Source organism: Callospermophilus lateralis, chromosome 8, assembly GCF_048772815.1.
Source record: "Callospermophilus lateralis isolate mCalLat2 chromosome 8, mCalLat2.hap1, whole genome shotgun sequence".
NCBI classification, from domain to species: domain Eukaryota; kingdom Metazoa; phylum Chordata; class Mammalia; order Rodentia; family Sciuridae; genus Callospermophilus; species Callospermophilus lateralis.
Window position 1 is genome coordinate 87,739,660 of NC_135312.1, and position 23,383 is coordinate 87,763,042.

Below are 23,383 nucleotides of genomic sequence, written 5' to 3' on the forward strand. Positions count from 1 at the left end.
CATTGAAACATTTTATACATCTTTATGGGGTGCACTATGGTAATTTAACACATGTATACATATGTAGTAATGAAATCAGGGTAATAACCATTTCCCTCTCAAATATTAATTATTTTTACATGTTGGAAATTTCATACTGTGTAGTCATTTCAAAATTCATCAGATTTTTTTAACCAATAGCTCTCCTACTGTGCAATAGAAAAACCAGAACCAATTCCTCCTCTCTCTGTTTGTTGCCTCCTATTGAACTTGTTTCCATCCCCTGCCCCCTGTCCTTTGTCCTCCCCAACTCTCTAATGACCACTATTTCATTTCGTCTGTAAAGTAGACTTATTCGTAATACACAAATGAATGAGAATATATGGTATTTACTTTTGTGTGCCTGGCTTACTTTACTTATATAATGAACTGTACAAAGGATTACATTCTTCTTTATGACTAGAATACTCCATTATGTACATATACCACATTTTTCTCTATCCATTTATCCACTGATCGGCATGTATGTTAATTCCATGTATTAGATATTGTGAATTATGCTGCAATAAACATCAGAATATAAGTAATTTTTGGTATGATTTCATCTTCTTTGGATATTTTTCTATGAGTGGAAATGCTGGATCATATGGGAGTTCTATTTTTAGTTTTCTGAGGAATCTACATACTATTTTCCATAATGACAGTACTAATTTATATTCCCACCAGCAGTGTGTTTTTTTTCTATTTTATTTGTTTTTTTTGTCTTTTTGATGACAGCTATTCTAATGGTGATGAAATTATATCTCATTGTGGTTTTGATTTGCATTCTCATGTTCTTATTGGTCATTTGTATGTCTTCTTAGAGAATTTTCTATTTATTTCATTAGCTCATTTCTTAATTGGGTTGCTTTTGTTTTTTGATTTTTTGTTTTGGTATTTTGAGTTCTTTATATATTATAGTTATCAATTTTTTGTCAGATGAAGAGTTTACAAATATTTTCTCCTATTCTTCAGGTTATCTCTTAATTCTATTGATTATTTCTTTTGTTATATGGAAGCCTCTTAGTTTGATATAATCCCATTTGCCTATTCTTACTTTGGTTTCCTGTGCTTTTGGAGTCCTAGCTATAAAATCATCATCTATCCAGTGTTGTCAAATATTTCCCTCATGTTTTCTTTTAATAATTTCATAGTTTCAGGATTTACATTGAGGGTCTTTGATCCTTTTGACTTTATTTTTATGTTCATTGAGAGGAAGAGATTTAGTTTCATTCTTCTGCATATGTGTATTTAATTTTGCCAGCATCATGTATTGAAGAGACTCTCCTTCATTTATATTCTTAGAATCTTTGTTAAAAATCAGTGGCCTGTTATGAACATGGATTAATTTCTGGGGTTTTTATTCTGTTCCATTGATCTATATATCTGTTTGGGTTAGTATAACTTTGTAGTATGTTTTCAAGTCAGATGTTGTAATGCTTCTAGCTTGCTTGTTTGCTTGTTTGATATTTGTTCCAGATTCATTTGGCCATTATGGGTCTTTTGTGGTTCTGTATGAATTTTAAGATTTTTTTTTCTATTTCTGTGAAGATATTCATTGGTGTTTTGATGGAAATTTCATTTAAACTATAGATCACTTAGGGAAATATGGTTATTTTAACATTAACTCTTCCAATTCATGAATGCTGAATAGTCTTCCATTTTTCTCTGTTCTTTACAATTCATTTCATCAGTGTTTTATTATTTTGCTGTAGATATTTTTCACTTCCTTGGTTAAATTCATTCCTAAAACTTTTAACAATTTTATAGCTATTGTGAGTAGGACTGGTTTCTTGATTTCTTATTCAGTGAGTTCATTCATGAGACATAAAAATGCTACTCTTTTTTTGTATGTTGATTTTGTATTCTTCAACTTTACTGAATTTCTTTAGCAGTGATAAGAACTTTTTGATAAAGTAGACTTTTTTGTGTATGAATTTATGTCATGTGTAAATATGGATAATTTTAATGTTTTTTAAAATTTCTTCCTATTGCCTATTTGGTCTTGCCAAGATTCCCAGTGCTATATTAAATAAGAGTAACAAAAGTGGACATTCTTGTTCCAGATCTTAGAGAAACTACCATTAGCTTTTACCCAAAGTATTATTGGCTGTGGGTTTATCATATTTAGCCTTCAGTATTTTGAAATATGTTCCTTCTATACCTAATTTATTGAGAGTTTTTGATAAGATCTAACATAAGGAAATGTTAGATCTTATCAAATGCCTTTTGTGCATCTCTTGAGCTGATCAGGGTTTTTGTCTTCATTCATTCTGTTAATGCTTTTTTTTTTTCTTTTTTTTATGGTGCTGGGGATGGACCATAGTACCCAGGGCCTTATGCATGCAAGGGAAGCACTCTGTATTTCTAGCACCTGTTAATGATTTTTATCAGACTTATTGATTTGCATATTTTGAACCATCCTTGTATCCATGGGATGAATCCCATGGTTTGTGATCTTTTTGATGTGTTGTTGAATTTGGTTTGCTAGTATTTTATTCAGAATTTTTGCATGCATATTTATCAGGGATATGGGTTTCAACTTTTTTTTTCTTGTATTTTTGCTTCACTAACAGGATAATTCTAGCCTTATAGAATGAGTCTGGCAGAGTTCCTTCCATTTCAGCTTTTAAAAGTAGTTTAAGAAGAAGCAAAATTAGCTCTACATTAAATGTTTTATAGAATTCAGGAGTAAAGCTGTCAACAGGTCCTGAGACTTTTTTAAATGAGAGAATTTCAATTATTTCTTCAATTTTATTTCTCATTTTGGGTCTCTTTAGATTTTTCAGTTCTTCTGGATTAAATTTTGGTAGGTTATGTGTGTTCAGGAATTTATTTCGTCTAGTTTCCAGTGTTTTAGCATAGAATAGTTCATAGTACTTTATTATGTCACTTTTATTACTGTGGTATCATTTGTAATATCTCCTTTTCCATATTTAATTTTTTGGGGTTTTTTCTTCTTGGTTATCCTAGCAAAAGAATTACCAATTTTGTTTATTATTTAAAAAAAAAAAAAACTCTTTGTTTCTGATTTTTTGGTTTTGTTTTAGGGTTTGTTTTTTTGTTTGTTTGCTTGTTTTTTTGGTCTCCATTTTATTTATTTCTGTTCTAGTATTGATTCTTTCCTTTTACTAATTGTGGGCATTTTTAGGCTGTTTACTTAAGAGTGAATGTTTTCTGGAGATATGTAAGCATTGCTATAGACTTCCCTCTCATTATTACTTTTGCTGTATCTTACAGACTTTGATGTGTTGTGATTTTCACTTATTTCTAAAATTTTTAAAATTTGTTTTGAATTTGTTCAGTTGCATGCACCATTATTTGGGTGCATGTTATTCAATTTCCATGTACGTATATATTTTTCAATCTTGTTTTTGTTTTATTCTGTTTTAGTCTAAGAACACAGGTGTTAAAATTCAATATGATTTCAACTTTTTAAATTTATTGTGACTTGATTGTCATCTTAACATGTGTTCTACCATGGAGAATAGTCTATATACTGATGAGAAGAATGTAAATTCTAATGCTGTTGGATGAAATATTCTGTAAATGTCTATTTGCTCTATAGTGTTGTTCAACTGAGATTTTGTTGTTGTTGTTGTTGTTGAGTTTCTGTCAAGATGCTCAGTCAGTGAGGAAAGTGAAGCGTTTTTATTTTTTTTATTTATTTGTTGTTTTTGCAGGGGTGGGAGGGAGGTGGACCAGGGATTGAACCCAGGGGAACTTAACAACTGAGCCACTTCTCAGCCCTTTTATAAAGAAATTTTTTAAGTCAGTATCTCACTTAGTTGCATAGGGCCCTGCTAAGTTGCTAGGCCAGCTTTGAACTTGTGATCCTCCTGCCTCAGCCTCAATAGTTGCTGGGATTACAGGTGTGGTCTCTCATGTCTAGCCAGAAAGTAAGCATTGTAGTCCCTAGCTATTGTTGTATTAAAGACTACCTCTCCCCTTATCTCCAATATTTACTTTACACATTTGGGAATCCTATTTGCACTGCATATGTATTGACAATTGTTTTACCTTTTTTTTTAATTTTTGATTTTGTTTTTGGTTCTTTTTTATGGTTTTCCTTTTTAAAAATTTTATGGTTCTTTTTAGTTACATGACAAGAGCATTTATTTTGATGTAATTATAAAAGGTTGAAATTGAGAAATGATTTTTAGTTCCTGATCTTTTTTTTTCTGTATTTCTAGGGTTTAAATTGGATTTGATTCTCCTTTGACTATATTTCGAGTGTAATTCTTCACTAAGCTGGTTTTCATTTTTATTTCTTATTTTTTCATGAAAGATTTTATTGAGTCTGTTTTGTAATGCAGGCTTTCTAGTCATGAATTCTTTTAGCTTTTGTTTATTATGGAAGATTTTTATGTCATCTTCTATTCTTAAGCTTAATTTTGCTGGACATAGTATTCTAGATTGGATTGGGATCCATTTTTTTTTCAGAGCTTGATATGCATTATTACAAGACCTCCTAGCTTTTAGTGTCTGGATTGAGAAATCACTTGAGATCCAGATTGATTTACCTCAAAATGTGACCAGTCATTCTTCTAGCAGCTTTCAAAATTCTATCATTATTCTGTATGTTAGGCATTTTCATAATAATTTGTCTTAGAGTGGATCTGTTATGATTTTGTATATTTATAGTCCTAGATGACTCCTATGTTTGAATTTCCATTTCATTCTTAAGGTTTAGAATTTTTTCTGATATTATTTAATTGAAATGATGCTACATTCCTTTGGCTTTTATCTGTTCTGATGAATCTTAAATTTGGCCCTTTAATGTTTTCCCAGATTTGCTGAATATTCTGTTGTGGTCTCTTAACATCTTTTCTCTAAGGTTTACTTTATTTTCAAAATTATAGACTTTTTTATTCAAGGCTTGAAAATCTGCCTTTAAAGTAGTCTTAGCTACCGGTGGATTCTTTCCATTGAATTTTAATTTGGTTTTTTGATTCCTTCATTTCAAGGATTTCAGAATCTCTCTCTCTGTATTGAAGTGATCTTTCACTTCCTGTATTTTCTTTCACTTAATTCCTTATATCATCTTTTATCACATGGAACAGTTTAACTATGAACTTTCTAAATTTCTTCTTTGACATTTTCTCCACTGTGGTACCAATGTTCTCTGTCGTTAAAGCATTTTGGGTTGTTTGGAATGGTTTGTTCCCTTGCTTTTTCATATAGTTTGTATATCTCCCATCTTTCATTAGTGTTCTAACTCCTTTTAAGTGAAAAACTACTTTGCCAGCTTCTTTTTCTTATGAGCCCTGGGTTAGGTGAATATCTAGATAATGGCATTTTAATTTATTGTGTGATCTCTGCTGATCCCAATATCAGAACTACTTTAAGAGATACCACTGAGCTCTATTTACTAGAATCAGCTCTGAGCCAAGTCTCATTCTTTTCAACTTTAGAAGAACAAAAACTTGTTGCAGCTATTCTATGCAGTTCCTCAAACTCAGGTATATGCAGAATATAATTAGCAAAATCGCATGAAGAAGTTTATTTCTATCACTAAACCATGAATGTAAATGGATTAAATTCACCAATCAAAAGACATAGATTGGCTAAATGAACTTTAAAAAAAGGCCCGTATATATGCTTCCTATAAGAAGCTCACTTCATTGGTAAAGACACGTAGACTAAGAGAAAGATTCGATGAAGATACATTGTGCAAATGGAAGCCAGAAATAAGCAGAAGTGGCCATATTCATCAGATAAAACAGACTTTAAATAAAATTGTAAAAAGACATGGTCATTTTCTTGACAAAAGGATCAATTCATCAAGGAGATAAAATAGATAAAGAAGAAGCCAAGAGATGAATGGTAGATGACAGAAGTGAGCTAGGTATCGAGTCCCCGTCTCCTCACAACACAGAAAGGAGACAGAAGAATTGAGAGGTGGGTGACAAAATAAATGTTCTAAGACTTGATATTACATTGTCTGAGACCTGGAAAGACTGGAAGATAGGTCCCAGGGAAGACAACAAACATGTAGTGCTGTAACCTGAACCCAAAACAGTGGATGAGAAACGGGGAGGGGCAATAGAGGGAGGAAGAAAAGGAGAGGGTGGGGGGAATGGCCATTCTCTTAAGCTCACTTACTTAAAAACTGTTAGAAAAGACAGATAAAACTTAAAATGTGATGGTAACAGAAGGCTCCTTATAACAGTGAAAACAGCTTAAAACCAAATAGTGAAAGAAAGCTGATTTGGGGGTCCATAGCCATCTTGTGGAGCCCTCAGCTGAACAGTCACCCTCTTAAATTGGCACAGTGTCTTTCCATGCCCAGACAGCTACAAATTAAACCAGAGGGAAGTTCCTTCGATGGGACCTCTTAAGAATCCAACCAAAAAGAATTTCTAGAAAGACCACTACTAGCTGTAAATAGCTGAAACCCCCTCTCACTCCTCTTACTATGAACACGGGGATGAAGAGAATGAAGCAGGCTGGTGGGTATCTGTGCTGTGGAAGTACGCATCTAGCCCTGCTCAGCCTCTGTGACTCAAGCAAGGGCGAAAAATTCTATGCAGCATCTCCTCACTTAGTCGACTCGGGCACAGACAACAACAAAGCTTCTTTGGCCTCAAAGGAAAGCAGATTCATCAGACACTAGGGGGAAGCATCCTAGGAAAACCAGAATCATTCCCCAGGATCCAGATTGCAGGGCCTTGCAGGAGGGAAGTTGCCTGAATACCCTATTAGGCAGAAACCCAGCGGTCTTCAGGGACAAACTTGAGTAATGCCAGTGATTTTTGCACCAGTAACCATGGTCCCAAGGCCATGAGCTTGGAAGGAGACCTTCCTTAATTCCTGCCAAGTGAGCACAAGTATTGCCAAGGGCTGGGGCCTCTGATAGCTGCATTCCTGGAGTTGTAGTAAGAGTCCAGGTCCTTTCACGGTTTTGAATGGGATGAATTAAGCTGGCACTTGGCACCAGTAGCTGCAGTCCCAAGAGGATAAGCTGGAAAGAAGACCTTCCCTATTTATTGCCAAGTGAGTTCAGATAGTCAGGGGTGGGTGGCCACTGGTAGGCAGGTTTCTGGATCTGCACAGAGGATGGGACTTTTCCCAGTTCCCAGACTATAATTGTAGTTGAAGCAGGGACTTTGTACAAGGTACAGTTCAAGGTAGACCTTCCTTTGTTCCTAAAAGCTTGGGTGAGACTCAGTCTCATGGCTCTGGCAGTCACTGATCCTAAAAGCTGCCATGTGTGAAGGACACTGTCCTCTGCCTAGTGAGGTATGTACTAGATTAAGGCTTCTGGCAGCATCAAGGGGTCAGCTGCTGGTCCCTGTGGTAAGATGGCAACTGGCATTGGCCAGAGCTTGGATTCTAGGGTTTGGGAGAGGCCCAAAGAAGTTCCTTCTTAGATCAGCCAACTCCCCAAACTAAATTTGAAACCTGTAAGGACTTTAGAATGTTCCTGCAGTTAGGACTCCTAGTCTGCTGCTCTGATTAAGTTTGCTGGCACTTTCCCACTTACCTTTTCCTGGCAATGTGAGATTCCCCCATCCCCACCCTACAGGAGAGCCAAGGTTGAAGTTGGAATTTGCTTTGTTCTTTTCTCTAAGTTGCCTTTTCAGATTTGACTCTTTGTGCTGTTAAAGGTTATCATCGCGTCCTTACTGGTTTCCAGAGTTTTCCTTCAGTTATTCTTTATTGTTTTTCTCTGTGGCACAGTCCCCTGCAGGGCACCTCTACTCAGCCATCTTAGCTATACTCTCTTGTGTTTCCCTTGTAAAAATTCACATTTGTTCATGCCCAATTTATCTTTAAAATATAAAACTCTAGTCAGAGCTTAAATGAATTGATAAATTAGTTTACCTTGAAAAACTATTATTTTCAATGAAAAGTATGAAATAATGGGTACTAAACATTTTAATATTATTGAAATGAATTGTTCAGATTTATTCGTTCATATTCCATACTATGAACTTTATTTAGTATTATAAACTGAAAGTACAATTTGGTGACCTTTTGTTTCAGGGTTGGTCATGAGATCAGGATGGTTACACTCATTTCATTACAATAAGAATCTCTGCCCTTATTTCAAAGAATTTTGAAGTATTTGAAGCTAAATACACTTGGACATTTATGCTTCTCTACCCATATTCTCATAGGAATTGTCTGATATAGCTTACAGTGTGTTAAAATAAATATAGAGACAGATGAATATCCTTTCTTTAGCATAAGAATTTAAATAGCTTTCTATGTTCACTGCTGAAACTTAGAATTTCTCATCATTTGGGGCATCTCAATTATATTAAAATATAAATGATTGCATTATATATGATATTAGCTGAGTGTTCCATCAGAAGTTAATCTTTTTTATTAATTTTTATTGTTGATTGTTCAAAACATTACATAGTTCTTGATATATCATATTTCACACTTTGATTCAAGTGGGATATGAACTCCCATTTTTACCCCGTATACAGATTGCAGAATCACATCAGTTGCACATCCATTGATTTACATATTGCCATACTGGTGTCTGTTGTATTCTGCTGCTTTTCCTATCCTCTACTATCCCTCCTCCCTCCCCTCCCGTCTTCTCTCTCTAACCCCTCTACTGTAATTCATTTCTCCCCCTTATATTTTTCCCCCTTTCCCCTCACTTCCTCTTGTATGTAATTTTGTATACCCCTGAGGGTCTCCTTCCATTTATATGCAATTTCCCTTGTCTCTCCATTTCCCTCCCACCTCTCATCCCTGTTTAATGTTAATCTTCTTCTCATGCTCTTCGTCCCTATTCTGTTCTTAGTTACTCTCCTTATATCAAAGAAGACATTTGGCATTTGTTTTTAAGGGATTGGCTAGCTTCACTTAGCATAATCTGCTCTAATGCCATCCATTTCCCTCCAAATTCTATGATTTTGTCATTTTTTAATGCAGAGTAATACTCCATTGTGTATAAATGCCACATTTTTTTTATCCATTCGTCTATTGAAGGGCATCTAGGTTGGTTCCACAGTCTTGCTATTGTGAATTGTGCTGCTATGAACATGGATGTAGCAGTGTCCCCATAGTGTGCTCTTTTTAGGTCTTTAGGGAATAGACCGAGTAGAGGAATAGCTGGATCAAATGGTGGTTCCATTCCGAGCTTTCCAAGAAATCTCCATACTGCTTTCCAAATTGGCCGCACCAATTTGCAGTCCCACTAGCAATGTACAAGAGTACCCTTTTCCCCACATCCTTGCCAGCACTTGTTGTTGTTTGACTTCCTAATGGCTGCCAATCTTACTGGAGTGAGATGGTATCTTAGGGTGGTTTTGATTTGCATTTCTCTGACTGCTAGAGATGGTGAGCATTTTTTCATGTACTTGTTGATTGATTGTATGTCCTCCTCTGAGAAATGTCTGTTCAGGTCCTTGGCCCATTTGTTGATTGGGTTATTTGTTATCTTATTGTCTAATTTTTTGAGTTCTTTGTATATTCTGGATATTAGGGCTCTGTCTGAAGTGTGAGGAGTAAAGATTTGTTCCCAGGACGTAGGCTCCCTATTTACCTCTCTTATTGTTTCTTTTGCTGAGAAAAAACTTTTTAGTTTGAGTAAGTCCCATTTGTTGATTCTAGTTATTAACACTTGTGCTATGGGTGTCCTATTGAGGAATTTGGAGCTCGACCCCACAGTATGTAGATCATAGCCAACTTTTTCTTCTATCAGACGCCATGTCTCTGATTTGATATCAAGTTCCTTGATCCACTTTGAGTTAACTTTTGTGCATGGCGAGAGAAAGGGATTCAGTTTCATTTTGTTGCATATGGATTTCCAGTTTTCCCAACACCATTTGTTGAAGATGCTATCCTTCCTCCATTGCATGCTTTTAGCCCCTTTATCAAATATAAGATAGTTGTAATTTTGTGGATTTGTTTCTGTGTCCTCTATTCTGTACCATAGAAGTTAATCTTAATAATAACAATAACAGAAACACTTTACAGATCTCACTCACCTTGTCTTGGCAGCAGTAAAAGTGAAGAGAAGCTGATCTCGAGACTGCCAGGCATTTAAAGCTGGCTAAACCTTCTAACCAAAGAATATTATGGTCATTATTTGATAGCCTTGGGTTATATGTAGTGAGGGAATGAAAATGTAGTGAGAGAATGAAGGGGGAATATTCCAAAGAACACCTGAGCAAAAATAATATTGCTTATCACTTCGATATAGGAGAGAGAAAGAGAGACAGAGAGGGGTAATGAGGCAGCAGCCCAATTTAAGTAAAGGCTGCAACTTGGAAAACTAGGGTGTAAGAAGAACGTATTAGTTAGACGAAATGACCATGACATCTTAGTCAGTATCTGGCTTTACTTCCTAAATCTCTATATCATTGATGCTGTTGAAATTGGCCATAAGTATGCTTTGTGGAATAGCAGTGCTACCATATTCTACAAGGAAAGTATCAAAGTAACTCCAGAAGTTAAGCTTAGTGGAGCCACTCTCATTAGCTTATTATTTACTTTAGTCCAGAAAATATATCATGTTCTGGTTTTACTTTGAAAATCACTTTCAGAAACTTACATGTAAGTAACTAACACCAACACCATACCACCTTACCACCTCAACCCATTTTTTGTCTTACAAATCAATAACACTAGGAGTTCTTTGCTGTAAACTCCATCTATCTTTTCCATCCTGAATTAGACCAATTTAAACCATATGAAATATTACCCAGCTACTTGTCATTGAAATACAGAAGCTTGTATTGGTCTCAGTTGATATAATTATATCATGCTATGAACAGTACTTATGAAGCTTCACAGTGAGAATCACTCTTGAATCTCTTAAAGTAGAAACGTCAATGGCATTATTATGTACAGATGTATTACTTTTGTCCCAAGAGAGAAGCAAGAGGTTCGGGACCTATTGCTAGATATAGATCAGTCCCAAAAAAGTCATGGAATTCTAGAGAGAAAATAAATGTCCATCTATTCCTGCCACTTCATTTTATACATCAGAAAACAAAGGCCCAGAGAGATGAATTATCTCCAAACCAATATCACTATCAAAGGGAAAATTACTCTCCTTGCAGAAATTTAACCTATAATTTTCCCAGATCATATCTAAAAAATTTAACATAAAATACCCAGTCACTTATTATGGTTTGTATAAGTGTCTCCCAAAAACTCATGTTTGAGACAATGTAAGAATATTCAGAGATGAAATAATTATGAGAGCTATAAACAAATCAGTGGATTAATCCATTTTATGGATTAATAATTTGAATGGATTAATGGTGGTGATTGTAGGCAGATAGCATATGACTAGAGGAAAAAGGTCACTGAGGGCATGTCCTTGAGAATTATATTATCCCTGCTTCTTGCTCTCAAGCTGTCTCTGCTCCTGCCTGATGTGAGGTGAGCAGCTTTCCTCTGCCATGCCCTTTCACCATGATGTTCTGCATCATCTTGGCGCTGAGCAACTGAGTCAGCTATCCATGAACTGAACCTCTGAAACCGTGAGCCCCAGTAACCTTTTCCTCCTCTATATTGTTCTTCTCATCTATTTTGATCACAGTGACAAAAAGCTAACACATCACTAAAAACATTCTATCTCTACCCTTATTTATATTTCATATGCATTATCTCTGCTTAAGTTGAGCATGGAGCATGACAGTTATTTCAAACTCCATTTGAGATGCAGTATTTCTAAATCTTAAAAATATTAACCTCTTCCCAAATACGAGGGGAAAATGGGAAAAAAAGTGCTACTGAAACAGTGAATATAAATAAAAATATCTTTGTAGCTTTAGTTAAAATTTCCTTGAGAATGATAATGTCTGTCTATGCCATTTGCAAAAGGCTATTTATACTTCCTTATGCACGACACTGAAATTTCTAGCACTAAGAAAGCATAGTCAATTTATTACAAATATGTGGGAAAATCAGAATTGAAGAATCTTACCTTAAAAATCTTAGTCCCATTTTTATCCAAGCCTTATTAATATTTTACTTAATTTTAAGATTTTTCTCAGCTAAGCACATATGTGCCTGACAAAATTGGGAATTTTTTTGAGAATTTTGTTTTCTTTAAATTGTTCATCCTTTCTCATGAATTGAACTGCAATTTCTATACTGCTGATTTCAAAACTATGACCCTGTAGCTGGAACTTATCCTAAATGTCTACTCTCCAAATGCATTCTTGACATTTCAACTTGGTAGACCTGGCCGTCTCAACTTCACATATCTAAATCAGAACTTATCGTCCCTCTCATCTGATTTCTATCAACATTACTCTTTTTAAGTTTTTTACTTATGTTCAAAATTTGAGAGCAATGATTTATTTATCACTGTCCCTTTAATTCTATATATTTTCTCCTTGCCTATTTTCCTATACTCCTTCTCATATGTCTTCCTTTCCTTCTTTATCTTTTCATTAAGTCACTCAATTTTATTAAGTAGCTACTAAGTTCCAGGCTTTATGGTAGGCAACAGGATATAAAAACAAGTCTGAGCCCCTGCTTCCAAGAGACCAGTGTCAGAATTTATAGAGCAAGAGCTATAAACCTGAGAAACTCTGGATATTTGTAAACTGAACTTCAGAAAATTATTTCAAGTTAAAGTAGGATCCTGACTAAAATTTCTGCCTCATTTATATCAGCGGAATTGGAAAAACAAATGTCAGCAGATTTTTAAATGAGAAGCTTGCATCAGTATACCTCCTAGAGATAGAACCAATACCCTGGTAGGATCAAGTCATCTTCCCAGTGTGTTTGGTAGAATTGCCTGATATTGAATGCTGTGCTTGAAAACAGGAAAATGTCTGCGTTTTTACCAGGTCTAGATTTTGGCTTACTTGGTGGAATTATCACTAATGCATGCTAATACCGTTTCAAAGGGTCCTATTTAGTGACTTTTATCAGTAATACCACCAAATGAATTCTGATTCTGGGATGGCAATAAAAAAATGACTTTTTATAAAAAGTAGTTCTCAAATAAGACAGAAGTTGTAAGTTGTACAGAGATTTTTTTTTAAATGCCGTAAGGGGAGATTTTACAATGAATTGTAAAATCACTTATGAAACTAATTTAAAAAATAATAATTATGTATTTTAAATATCATAGTTAGGGGCTGGAGTTGGGGCTCAGGGGTAGAGCACTTGCCTAGCATGTGTAAGGCCCTAGGTTAGATTCTTAACACCACATATAAATAAATCAATAAAGGTCCATAAATATCTAAAAAAAATTTTTTAAAAATGATGAATATCATGATTATTTTCTTCTTAAAGTAGGGTGGTTTGTCCGAAATCTAATTTGTTAATATCCTAAATTTAATTTACAGAGGAACTTGAATGTGTAATATTTAAGTTCCTTTCGCATACATATTTGTAGACATTTGAAAATTTATGATCATATTTGTCAGTGTTCCTCTTGTGTTTCTACCATTTCATGTAACAATACTCTAATCTTTTAAAATCTCACATATGACACACTTGGTTAGAAACAATGCCAAAGAGAGTCTTTCTTTAAATTAATCGTTTCTTAGTGTAGTAAAATTGTCAGTAAAATCATCACTGGAGAAGAGAGATCTGCAGAAGATCTGAGAAGGTCCCAAAGAGTTCCTTGGAGAGAGGTGGAAAATCCACTTAGGACCAGCAGGGTCCTTGACATACGTGATGGGAAGGAATTTTGGACTGGGATTGTGGCTCAGTGATAGAGCGCTTGCCTAGCATGTGCAAGGCATTGGGTTCAATTCTCAGCACTACATGTAAGTAAATAAGTAGGTAAAATAAAAGTTCATCAACAACTAAAAAAGTTTTTAAAAAAATTTCAGCATGTTTCACTAGAGCTACAAATAGACTTGTTTAGGAAAGCAAGGAATACATATTTAGAGAGAATGTGGGCCATCTCAAACCATGTTTTATGGATTCTTAGCTCCTCTTTTAAAGAGAATTAGATTAGAGGTAGGTACAGTTAGGTATGTGAAGATGACAGCAGTCTGGTCATTCTCAGAATCCTATAGGCTGATAGTAGTCTCCATTATCTGATTAGTAGATAATGTTAGAAAGACCCCTACTTTATGGGTTTTTCAAGATATTCTCTTTGTTTATTCTATTTATCAGTGAACTAATGAACACTACACAGGGAAGGTATACAAATTTCCCAGAAATTTAAAAGTGACAGACCTTGAAGAGAGACTACCTTGGGGAATGGCAGATCTGGAAAAGAATGTGGAACCTCAAAATTATATTTCTTTGCCCTTCCTTTATGTATCTTTTCTAAATATTTTTAATTTCTTTTATTTTACTTCAAAGTCCTCTTCTTCAGCCAGGGTACTTCTTTCACACAGTTGAAATTTCAGTTTGAAATGCCATTTTCATCAGTAACTAAAAGCACAACTAGATAAGTCAAAAGTTCTTTATTTTATCTTCATAAATGTATAACTTCACGTGAAGGCTGTGGAAAATACCTGTGAAGACTGAAATCTGATGAATAGGAGATGGAAGCACTGATTGTATGGCTTGCTGATTTTAAAGCTCTTTAATCTTCCTGAAGCACTTTTAATTTCAGAATGTTTAAGTAGCTTTAATTCTTAATATTAAAAAATTAAAATTCTTAATGCCTATTTTTATTAAAAGCCATAAACCCGTGAAGCTTTGCAGTTTCCTTTTCTATTTAAGTTAATAAAGTGAGAGAACAAGTGCTTTACCACAGAAGAATTTACAGCGGTCAGGGAAATCCAAGAGATGAGAGCTGACATCAAACTCAAATTGGAAAATATTTTTTTCAAAATATCTGTCTGATAAATGATCCATAGGATTTATGTTCTCTTGCCTGGAAATACTAAATTAGAATTTCTAAATATATAATCCCACAATGAAACTGAGAAGAGAGATCAAATTAATAATTGAGATAATAAGTTGACTCAATTTTGATAATTTATTGAAAATATAAAGATTTATCCTTTGAATTCCCTTCTTTTCAATCAAGTAAATTTTAAATTCTAAAGTTATGTCACATAAGCCTTCAGGAGTGACTAAATTTATGTTAATAATTTTATTGTCTGTTGTAGGTATGTGAGAGAATCCTTGTCCCTACTAAATAACAAAGAGAATAGCTGTTTGTCCCTTGTCTGAATCAGCATTATGCCACACAAAAAGCACATAGACCAGTGTGCTACTTTGATATTCTGGAGACTGCTTTTACTTCATAATTAAGACATATTGTCAATTTGGTTTCCTAAGAAAGCATCAGATTGTTTTTTATTCTTCAGAGAATCTACTTTTCACTCAACCGTTTATATATAATAAGTTATATTATAAAATTTTAACACATATTAAATTATATTATAAAATTGTAATACATATTTTAGAATGAGTTTCTTTAATTAGTATGTATCCTGAGTTACATTACAATTTCTCATATTACTGAAATTGTAATTAATATAATTCACAACAGTAATTACACATGAAGAAAACTAATGTGCTTAGAGGAGCTGGGGTTTTTTTAAAAGATACACAGGATTCTCATAAAGAAAATTTTGCTTCATCTGTACATTTGCTTTCCTATAGATGCAATAAAGAATTGCCGAAGTGCCTCAATAGCTAAGAGCACAAGTACACAATATACTGCTAAAATAAGATTGTTTTCTCTTTTCCATTGTGCTATATTTATATTGATTAATATAGAAAGCCTAAATGTATTTTATATTGTCTCTAGTTTGTCTCTGCAATATTCTCAATATTTTTGGTTTCTCTTCATGTTTTTTCCAGTCAAGAGAATCCATCCCATTAAATGACCTAAAATCTGAAGTATCACCCCGGATTTCAGCAGAGGACCTGATTGACTTGTGTGAGCTCACGGTGACAGGCCACTTCAAAACACCCACAAAGAAAACAAAGTCCAGTAAGCCAAAGCTCTTGGTGGTTGACATCCGCAATAATGAAGAGTATCCTTTACTTATATCGAATTGTGGTCCTATCTTATTCATATTTCTTCCTTTCCATCTAAAGGATATGTGGTAAAACAATGAGCATTTCTAGGATTCCTCTGATTTCACATAGCTAAATGACTCTCAAACTAGATGCCAGAATGGTCTTATGTGAGATTATATTTATAAGATAACGTACCAAAGACCTAAAAATATTTTTCAAACAACACCAGAATATTGGGATATTTTCCTGTATTCTTTTGGTTTGTTTTTCTGAAAGTGTGTGTGGTTTTCTGAGGAATGTTGCTATTCTTAAAGGCATTGGATCAGTCATTCTGTAGATTGGAATTTTAGCAAAAAATGAAGCATATATACCTGGTCTCTTCCAGAACCTAGAGAAAACGTTTGCAAGGATCTTAACACTGAACTTGTATTTACTATAATTTCCTAAACTATAATTTACTATAATTTCTCTGGCTTACAGAGAACATGTGTACTCACTAAATACAAGTATTTCTTACTAAGATTTTACTATTAAACATGTCATAACTTCCAGTGATTTTTATTTGGCATTGAAGATTTTATTTGGCATTGAAGAATAAACACTTGTCCTTATGTTTCATCTTTCAGATTCTCATGAAATGTGACTTGATTATTCTCTAAAATCTAGGCAACTGAATCATACTCTTTTAAACAGAGCAAATCCTTCTTAAAATAAGAAATTTTCTTAGAAATTTGATATATGAAATGGAAATAAATTTTATAATTTTTTCGTAAGTTCACATTTACAGCATTTATTAAATATAAATTTACTTTATGTAAATGATATATATTAAATATAAATGCTACAAATAAGGGTTAGCAGGTTGATGGGTTTTTTTCTAATTAGTTATCTATGGCAATAGAATTATACCTCACACATAGAGTATAATTTCTCATTCTTCTGGTTGTACATAATGTAGAATCCCTCCAGTCATGTAGATATATATGTACATAGGGTAATAATTTCTGATTCATTCTACTATTCTTCCCACTCCCATACTCCCTCCTCTCTACTGAATCTAAAGTAACTCTGTTCTTCCTTAGCTCCTGCCTCTTGCTGAATTAGCATCTTATATCAGAGGAAATATATTTAACTTAGCATGATTTTCCAGCTCCATCCATTTACCCCCAAATGCCATCATTTCATTCTTTAAGACTGAGTGATATTTCATTGTGTGTGTGTGTGTGTGTGTGTGTGTGTGCGCACACCACATTTTCTTTATCCATTCATCTTTTGAAGGGCACCTAGGTTGGTTCCACAGTTTAGTTATTATGAGTTGAGCTGCTATCAACATTGATGTTGCTGCATCTCTGTAATATGCTGATTTTAAGTCATTTGGTTATAAACTGAGGAGCGGAAGCTAGGTCAAATGGTGGTTCCATTCCAGGTTTTCTGAGGAATCTTCATACTGCTTTCCATAATGGTTGCACCAATTTGCAGTCCCATCAGCAGTATATGAATGTACCTTTTTCCTCACATCCTCACAACATTTATTGTTGTTTGTATTCTTGATAATTGCCATTTTGACTGGAGTGAAGGTGAAATCTTAGTTTTGATTTGCATTTCTCTAATTGTTGAAGGGGTTGAACATTTTTTCATATATTTGTTTATTATTTCTTCTTCTATGAAGTGTTTATTTAATTCTTTAGCCCATTTATTGATTGGTTATTTGGTTTTTTGGTGTTAAGAGGTTTTTTTAATTCTTTTTTTTAATTCTTTATATATCCTGGAGATTAATGCTCTGAGATGCATGTGGTAAAGACTCTCCCATTCTATAGGCTCTCTCTTCACATTGATTGTTTTCCTTTGCTGACAAGTTTTTTAGTTTGAATCCATCTCATTTATTGATTCTTGATTTTACTTCTTGCACTTTAGAGGTCTTATTAAGGAAATCAGATCCTAGGCCAACATGGTGAAGATTTGGGCCTACTTTTTCTTCTATTAGGCGCATTTACAGAACTGCTTGAACAATTAATTCTTAAAATGTTAGGAAATGGAGAATACAGTTTGAAAGCCTACAATTTCAAATGATACATCCCAATCTTTTTTGTGAAAAGTTGCTACTTTTTATTTTCCCTAAGCTATGAGACCCTTGAGTTTGGAGAGAGTATAGATGTGATGTCCCTAGCTGGTTGCTAGGGCTTTATGTATACTGGAAGTTCCTGGCAGAGAGGGTATATAGCATTCCCCCAAAAAAGGCATGAAATTTCAGTTGAATAGTCCTGCTTTAGAAGCTCTTACAATCTGATACTTTAAGGGTTTAATACTTTTTAACTTTTTAGGGTATCTTGTGCTTGAGCCTTTAGTCAAAATCATTCTCTCATGAAACCATCAAAAACATACAGCATATAGTCCTGTTTTAAATACTATTACTAGAATAATAAATGAACATCACTCCTCTAATATTTCCCTTCAAATAATTTAGCTATTTTAGATTTAAAAACATACAATATGAAAGTGGCATTCATTCCAAGATTTTCCAGCTTCATAATCTTAATTTCTTTTCACTGGTACTCTCCTTTATGTTCTTCTAGATGTATACAAACAAAAGAGCAAAAAAGAGAACAGCTAACCTGAACATTGTTCCCTGATGAATATGGATGAATCTCTAATGAAGAAGTGCCCTTCAATGTCTAAAATTAGAACTAAGAAAATACTTTACTTGGACATTTAACTGCTTATCTATGATTGTAGGTTAAAGGAAGAGAATCAGTGTTACTCTGTGCCACTTGTGAATGGGGTAGGTTCAGGCTATGAAGACAATAAAATGAAATCATCCATTTTTGGCTATTCTGAAGAGCCTAATCTATGAAGTTTTCTAAGTCTCCTTTTGTGAAAGCTTCCTTTAAAACTAAGGGTTTTTTTAAATAATTTTTATTAGTGTATATTAATCCTACAGAATAGTGGATTTCATTATGGCATGTTTATACATGCTTATGACATGGTTTAATCAAAGTCATTTCCCCATTACCTTTCTCTTTTCTCCCTCTGGTCCCTTTCCTCCCTTTTCCATTCATAACATCCTTCATTTTTTTCCCTTCAGTTTCTGTATATGAGAGAAAACATATAATACTTACCTTTCTTTCTGAGTCTGGCTTATTTTGCTTACCTTGATGCTCTCCAGTTCCATCCATTTTCCTGCAAATGTTTTTCTTAATGGCAGAATAAAATTCCATTGTGTATGTAATATATATATATACATACCACATTTTCTTTATTCATCTCTTATTAACAACAAGGATGATTCCATCCCTTGTTGTCGTGAATTTTTTGTGATTGACAGAAATATGATATCTTTAGTTAAGAATTTAAAACTGAAAATTTATAATTTTAAAGTATGTTGATTTTAAATCTTTTGGGTAAATATCAAGGAGTGGTGTATTGCTGGATCATATGGCAGTTCTATTATTAGTTCTTTGAGGAACCTCCATACTGATTTCCATAGTGGCTGGACTATTTTACATTTCTACCTACCAACAATGTGTAAAAGTCCCTTTTTCTCCACATCCTCATTTATTGTTCTGTGTGTTTTTGAAGATTTCCATTCTGATTGGCACAAAATGGAATATCAGGGTAAGTTTGATTTGCATTTCTCTGGTGGCTAAAAATTATAATTCATATAATTATTAGTTTTTCATATAATAATTCACTTTCATGTATTGTTGATCATCTGAACTTCTTTTGAGAAGTAGATACTTCATTTTCCATTTGTCCACATGAATGGGTTTTTTTAAATTTGATATTGATTTTTTGAGTTCTTAATATATTCTGGATATTAGTTCCCTATTTAAGAAAACTTTTCTGACAAAGATTCCTTCCAGTTCTGTAGGCTGTCTCTTCATGTTGTTGTTTCCTTTCCTGCTGTGCAGAAGCTTTTTAATTTTATGCCATCCCACTTATTGACTCTTGTTATTATTTCCTGACCTATAGAACTCTTTGTATGTTGATTCATCCTTTGTTTTCTTCTAGCAATTGCAAACTTTCTGATCTTATACCTATATCCTTGATCCATTTTCAGCTAACTTTCGTACAAGGTGAGAGATAGGGATCTAGTTTTATTCTTTTACATGTATCCAGTTTTCCCAGAACGATTTGTTCAGGAGGTTGTCTTTTCTCCAGCATATATTCTTGATACCTCTGTGAAGAATCAGTTGATTATAAGTATTTGATTTGTCTCTGTCTTCTATTCTTCTTCATTGTCTATTTTTATGCCAAACCTATGCTGTTTTTGTTACTGTGGCTATGTAGTAATTTAAAACTAAGATATACTTAAAGTTAGACCATTTATCCTCATGACATTTCTAAATTTTTCCTCTACCACATATCTACTACTTTTACACTTCTGAGTTCCAAATATTGCTACCTGTGTTTCATAGTGCTTTGAGAGAAGCCAATTTCTAAACTTTTCCCAGAGTCATTGGTTATCATTAAATCTTTATTAATATCATGAAACTGTGAACAATGGAGAGCTATACATCCAACAATACCCTTTGATTGAGTTGTCTAAACTATTTATGACCTTCCAAGGCTGGAAGAAGCATAAGCTTTTTATAAATCTTCTGTTATCTATACTGTTTGATTATATTATACTATAATAACATTTCCTTTTAATTATTCATGCTAAATCCTATTTTTAAGGAATTAGAGACAAGGGAAAGATATGTGCATAGTAATAAATACATTCATAAATTTAGTGCTTAGAATCAGTGTGATTATTTGATATTTTTAGATATCACCATCATTGACAGCAACTGGTAAAATATTACTCTCTATAGTGCTATGGATAATTTTTTAAGAAGAAGACATAAAATATAGTTCTTATTTGCCAGGTTGCTTCAGTATGAGGACTGTAAAACACTAAAATGTTTCATGCAAAAAGACAAATGAATAGTAAAGACAATCTGTAATAAGAGCCAAATGAGCAATACAAACAAAGAACACATCAGCAAGGACAAATATCTGGATAAGAGAAACCAGATAGGTATAGAATTCATGTGCTTTTAATATTTGTAACCCCAACACCAGGGTTGCCACCTAGAAAGTACCCAGAAAATATTTACAGAAGGAAAAAGGCAGGATGATATACCCACAATCTCCTATGGTACACTTCAAAGTTAAACATCAAGATTCTTTTGGCATGTGTCTGAGGTTGTAGCTCAGTGCTAGAGCACTTGTCTTAACACATGTGAGGCACTGGGTTTGATCCTCAGCACCACATAAAAATAAATAAATATAATAAAGGTATTATTTCCATCTACAACTAAAAAATATTATAAAAGTCATTTGGCAATATGTAAACACTTCTTGCACTCTATAGCTGAGACCCTTTTCCCTTTCAGCCTGGAAGTAAAACAGTACTTACAAGAAAGCAATAGAATCAAAATTTAGAATTAGAAGTACTCATCCAATTAATATTCATTAATTGAGTAAATATTTATTGTATTATTGATTGTGTGCCATACAATGTAGATTTGGTAGAGCTGTTGGTAAACAAAGTGACAAAATTACTTGAACTTCTGGAAATCTCATTTTAATTGGAAAGATAAGCATACCTCTAAAATGATCTTAAATGGCAAAATAAAAAAATGTTAATTAAGTAAAAATAAAGCAGGAAAGAAGATAGGAAGTTGTTTTAGTCAGCTTTTTCGCTGCTATGACTTAAAGACCCAACCAGCACAACTGTAGAAGAGGAAGATTATTTGAGGGTTCTGTTTCAGAAGCCTTAGTCCATAGAAGGTCAGCTTCCTTGCTCAGGGCTCAAGGTGAGGGAAAACATCATGGCAGGAGAGTGTGGAAAAGGCAGCAGCTCACATGATGATTAGAAAGCAGAGAGTCCACTCTCCAGAAACAAAATATATACTCCAATGAACCACTTCCTCCAGCCACATCCCACCTGCCTCCAGTTATCACTCAGTTTAATCCCACCAAGGATTAAAATTCACTGATTAGGTTAAGGATATGAGCCAATCATTTCTCCTCCAAACCTTGCTTTATCTCACATGTGAGTTTTCAGGGGACAACACGTCTAAATCATAACAGTACTGTTAGAATTCAAATATAATACTCAAACCTTAAAGATTTATAACACTAATTAAAATTAGCACAGCAAACAAACTTACATAATGGTATGTACACTTCCATAATTGCTCTGGCAAGATTGGTGTACTTTATCTGTACAGGTATGATGTCACTAAGTTTGGTACCCAGCAAAAATACTGTGTTCTTTTAGGATTTAGAAAAAAAATGAGATTATTTCTGTGTTGAATTTTGAGAGCATTTTTAAAGGGATTTTAAAAATCTTTGGGTAAAGTGAAGAATCTTTCTGGAATATGAGCATTCATAAAACTGATTTTTTCCTATCTGCCTAATTAAAGTATAGTATATCTGCTTACTGTAGCATTACATAGACTGATTTAGGAATACAAGAAAGTCTTCATATCTTATAAACCTAGAAGATAATATATGCCATCCCTGCCTGTTAGTGCTGTTCTGATAGCCCAATTCTTTCATCACAATGAATTTAAAAATTTTTTTCAGATCTGTTTGTCCATGGGACTGCCATGTTTTATTAAGTGGAAAAATTTTATTATAATCTCACTTGAATGCTCTTTGGCAGTGTCTACCAGAGAGAATGTAGAGCTGTAGTTTTAGAAGGGTATAGCTTATTGCCTGGTCACCATGTATCAAAGAAAACTCATGAGTGTATTGGAATGTGTCCTATAGTACAAAGTAGTAAACAGCTTTGTACAAATACTCAGAGTAACTGCTGTAATAACTGGATAATTTTATAAGTACAGATTAAACATCTCTTATCCAAAATACTCAGTACCAGTAGTGTTTTGATTGAGATTTTTTTTTTTTTGGAAATTTATCTTACATAATGAGATTTCTTAGGGATGGAATCCAAATCTAAACATAAAATTTATTTACATTTCACATACAGTTTATACACATATCCTGATACAATATGTGTAATAATTTGTACATAAAACAAAGTTTCTTGGTTTGAAATTTCCACTTGTGATATCATGTGAGAGTTTTAAGATTTTGAAATATTTTATATTTCAGATTTTGGGGCTAAATTTGGGGGCTTAAACTATATTTTTATAGTAGAGAGTTAATTGTAATTCCTGCTGTCTTTTTTAATCATGATTTTTAATTCCTTCAAGAATTTCATCAAAATTTCTAATTTCACTTGGACACTGAAAAGTTAAAAATTATTGTTTATTGGTATTGTCATTTTTACCAAAATCAAACTGAAAATTATAGTGGGCATTGTTGGAATTACATTATCAAGATGCATATATGATTGAGGCTAATCACCACATAATACTTTGGCCTCTGGGTTCAATCCCCAGTACCAAAAATAAATAAATAAATTTGCATCTACTTCTTATATAATCCTAAACTGGGTATTTTGAAGCTGAAGCTTTATAAGTTCTTAATTTGT

The 23,383-nt window shown here is 33.7% G+C and overlaps 1 protein-coding gene across 2 annotated transcripts in view; it reads left to right on the forward strand.

The window, feature by feature from the left end:
* The window catches only part of Tbck (TBC1 domain containing kinase), a 237,430-nt gene that overhangs the window by 171,006 nt on the left and 43,041 nt on the right, over positions 1-23,383 (forward strand). For both annotated transcript variants that reach the window (XM_076864170.2, XM_076864169.2), the window contains exon 24: positions 15,733-15,908. In XM_076864170.2, coding sequence (XP_076720285.2) covers positions 15,733-15,908 — 176 coding nt within the window. The remainder of the gene's footprint in view (positions 1-15,732; positions 15,909-23,383) is intronic.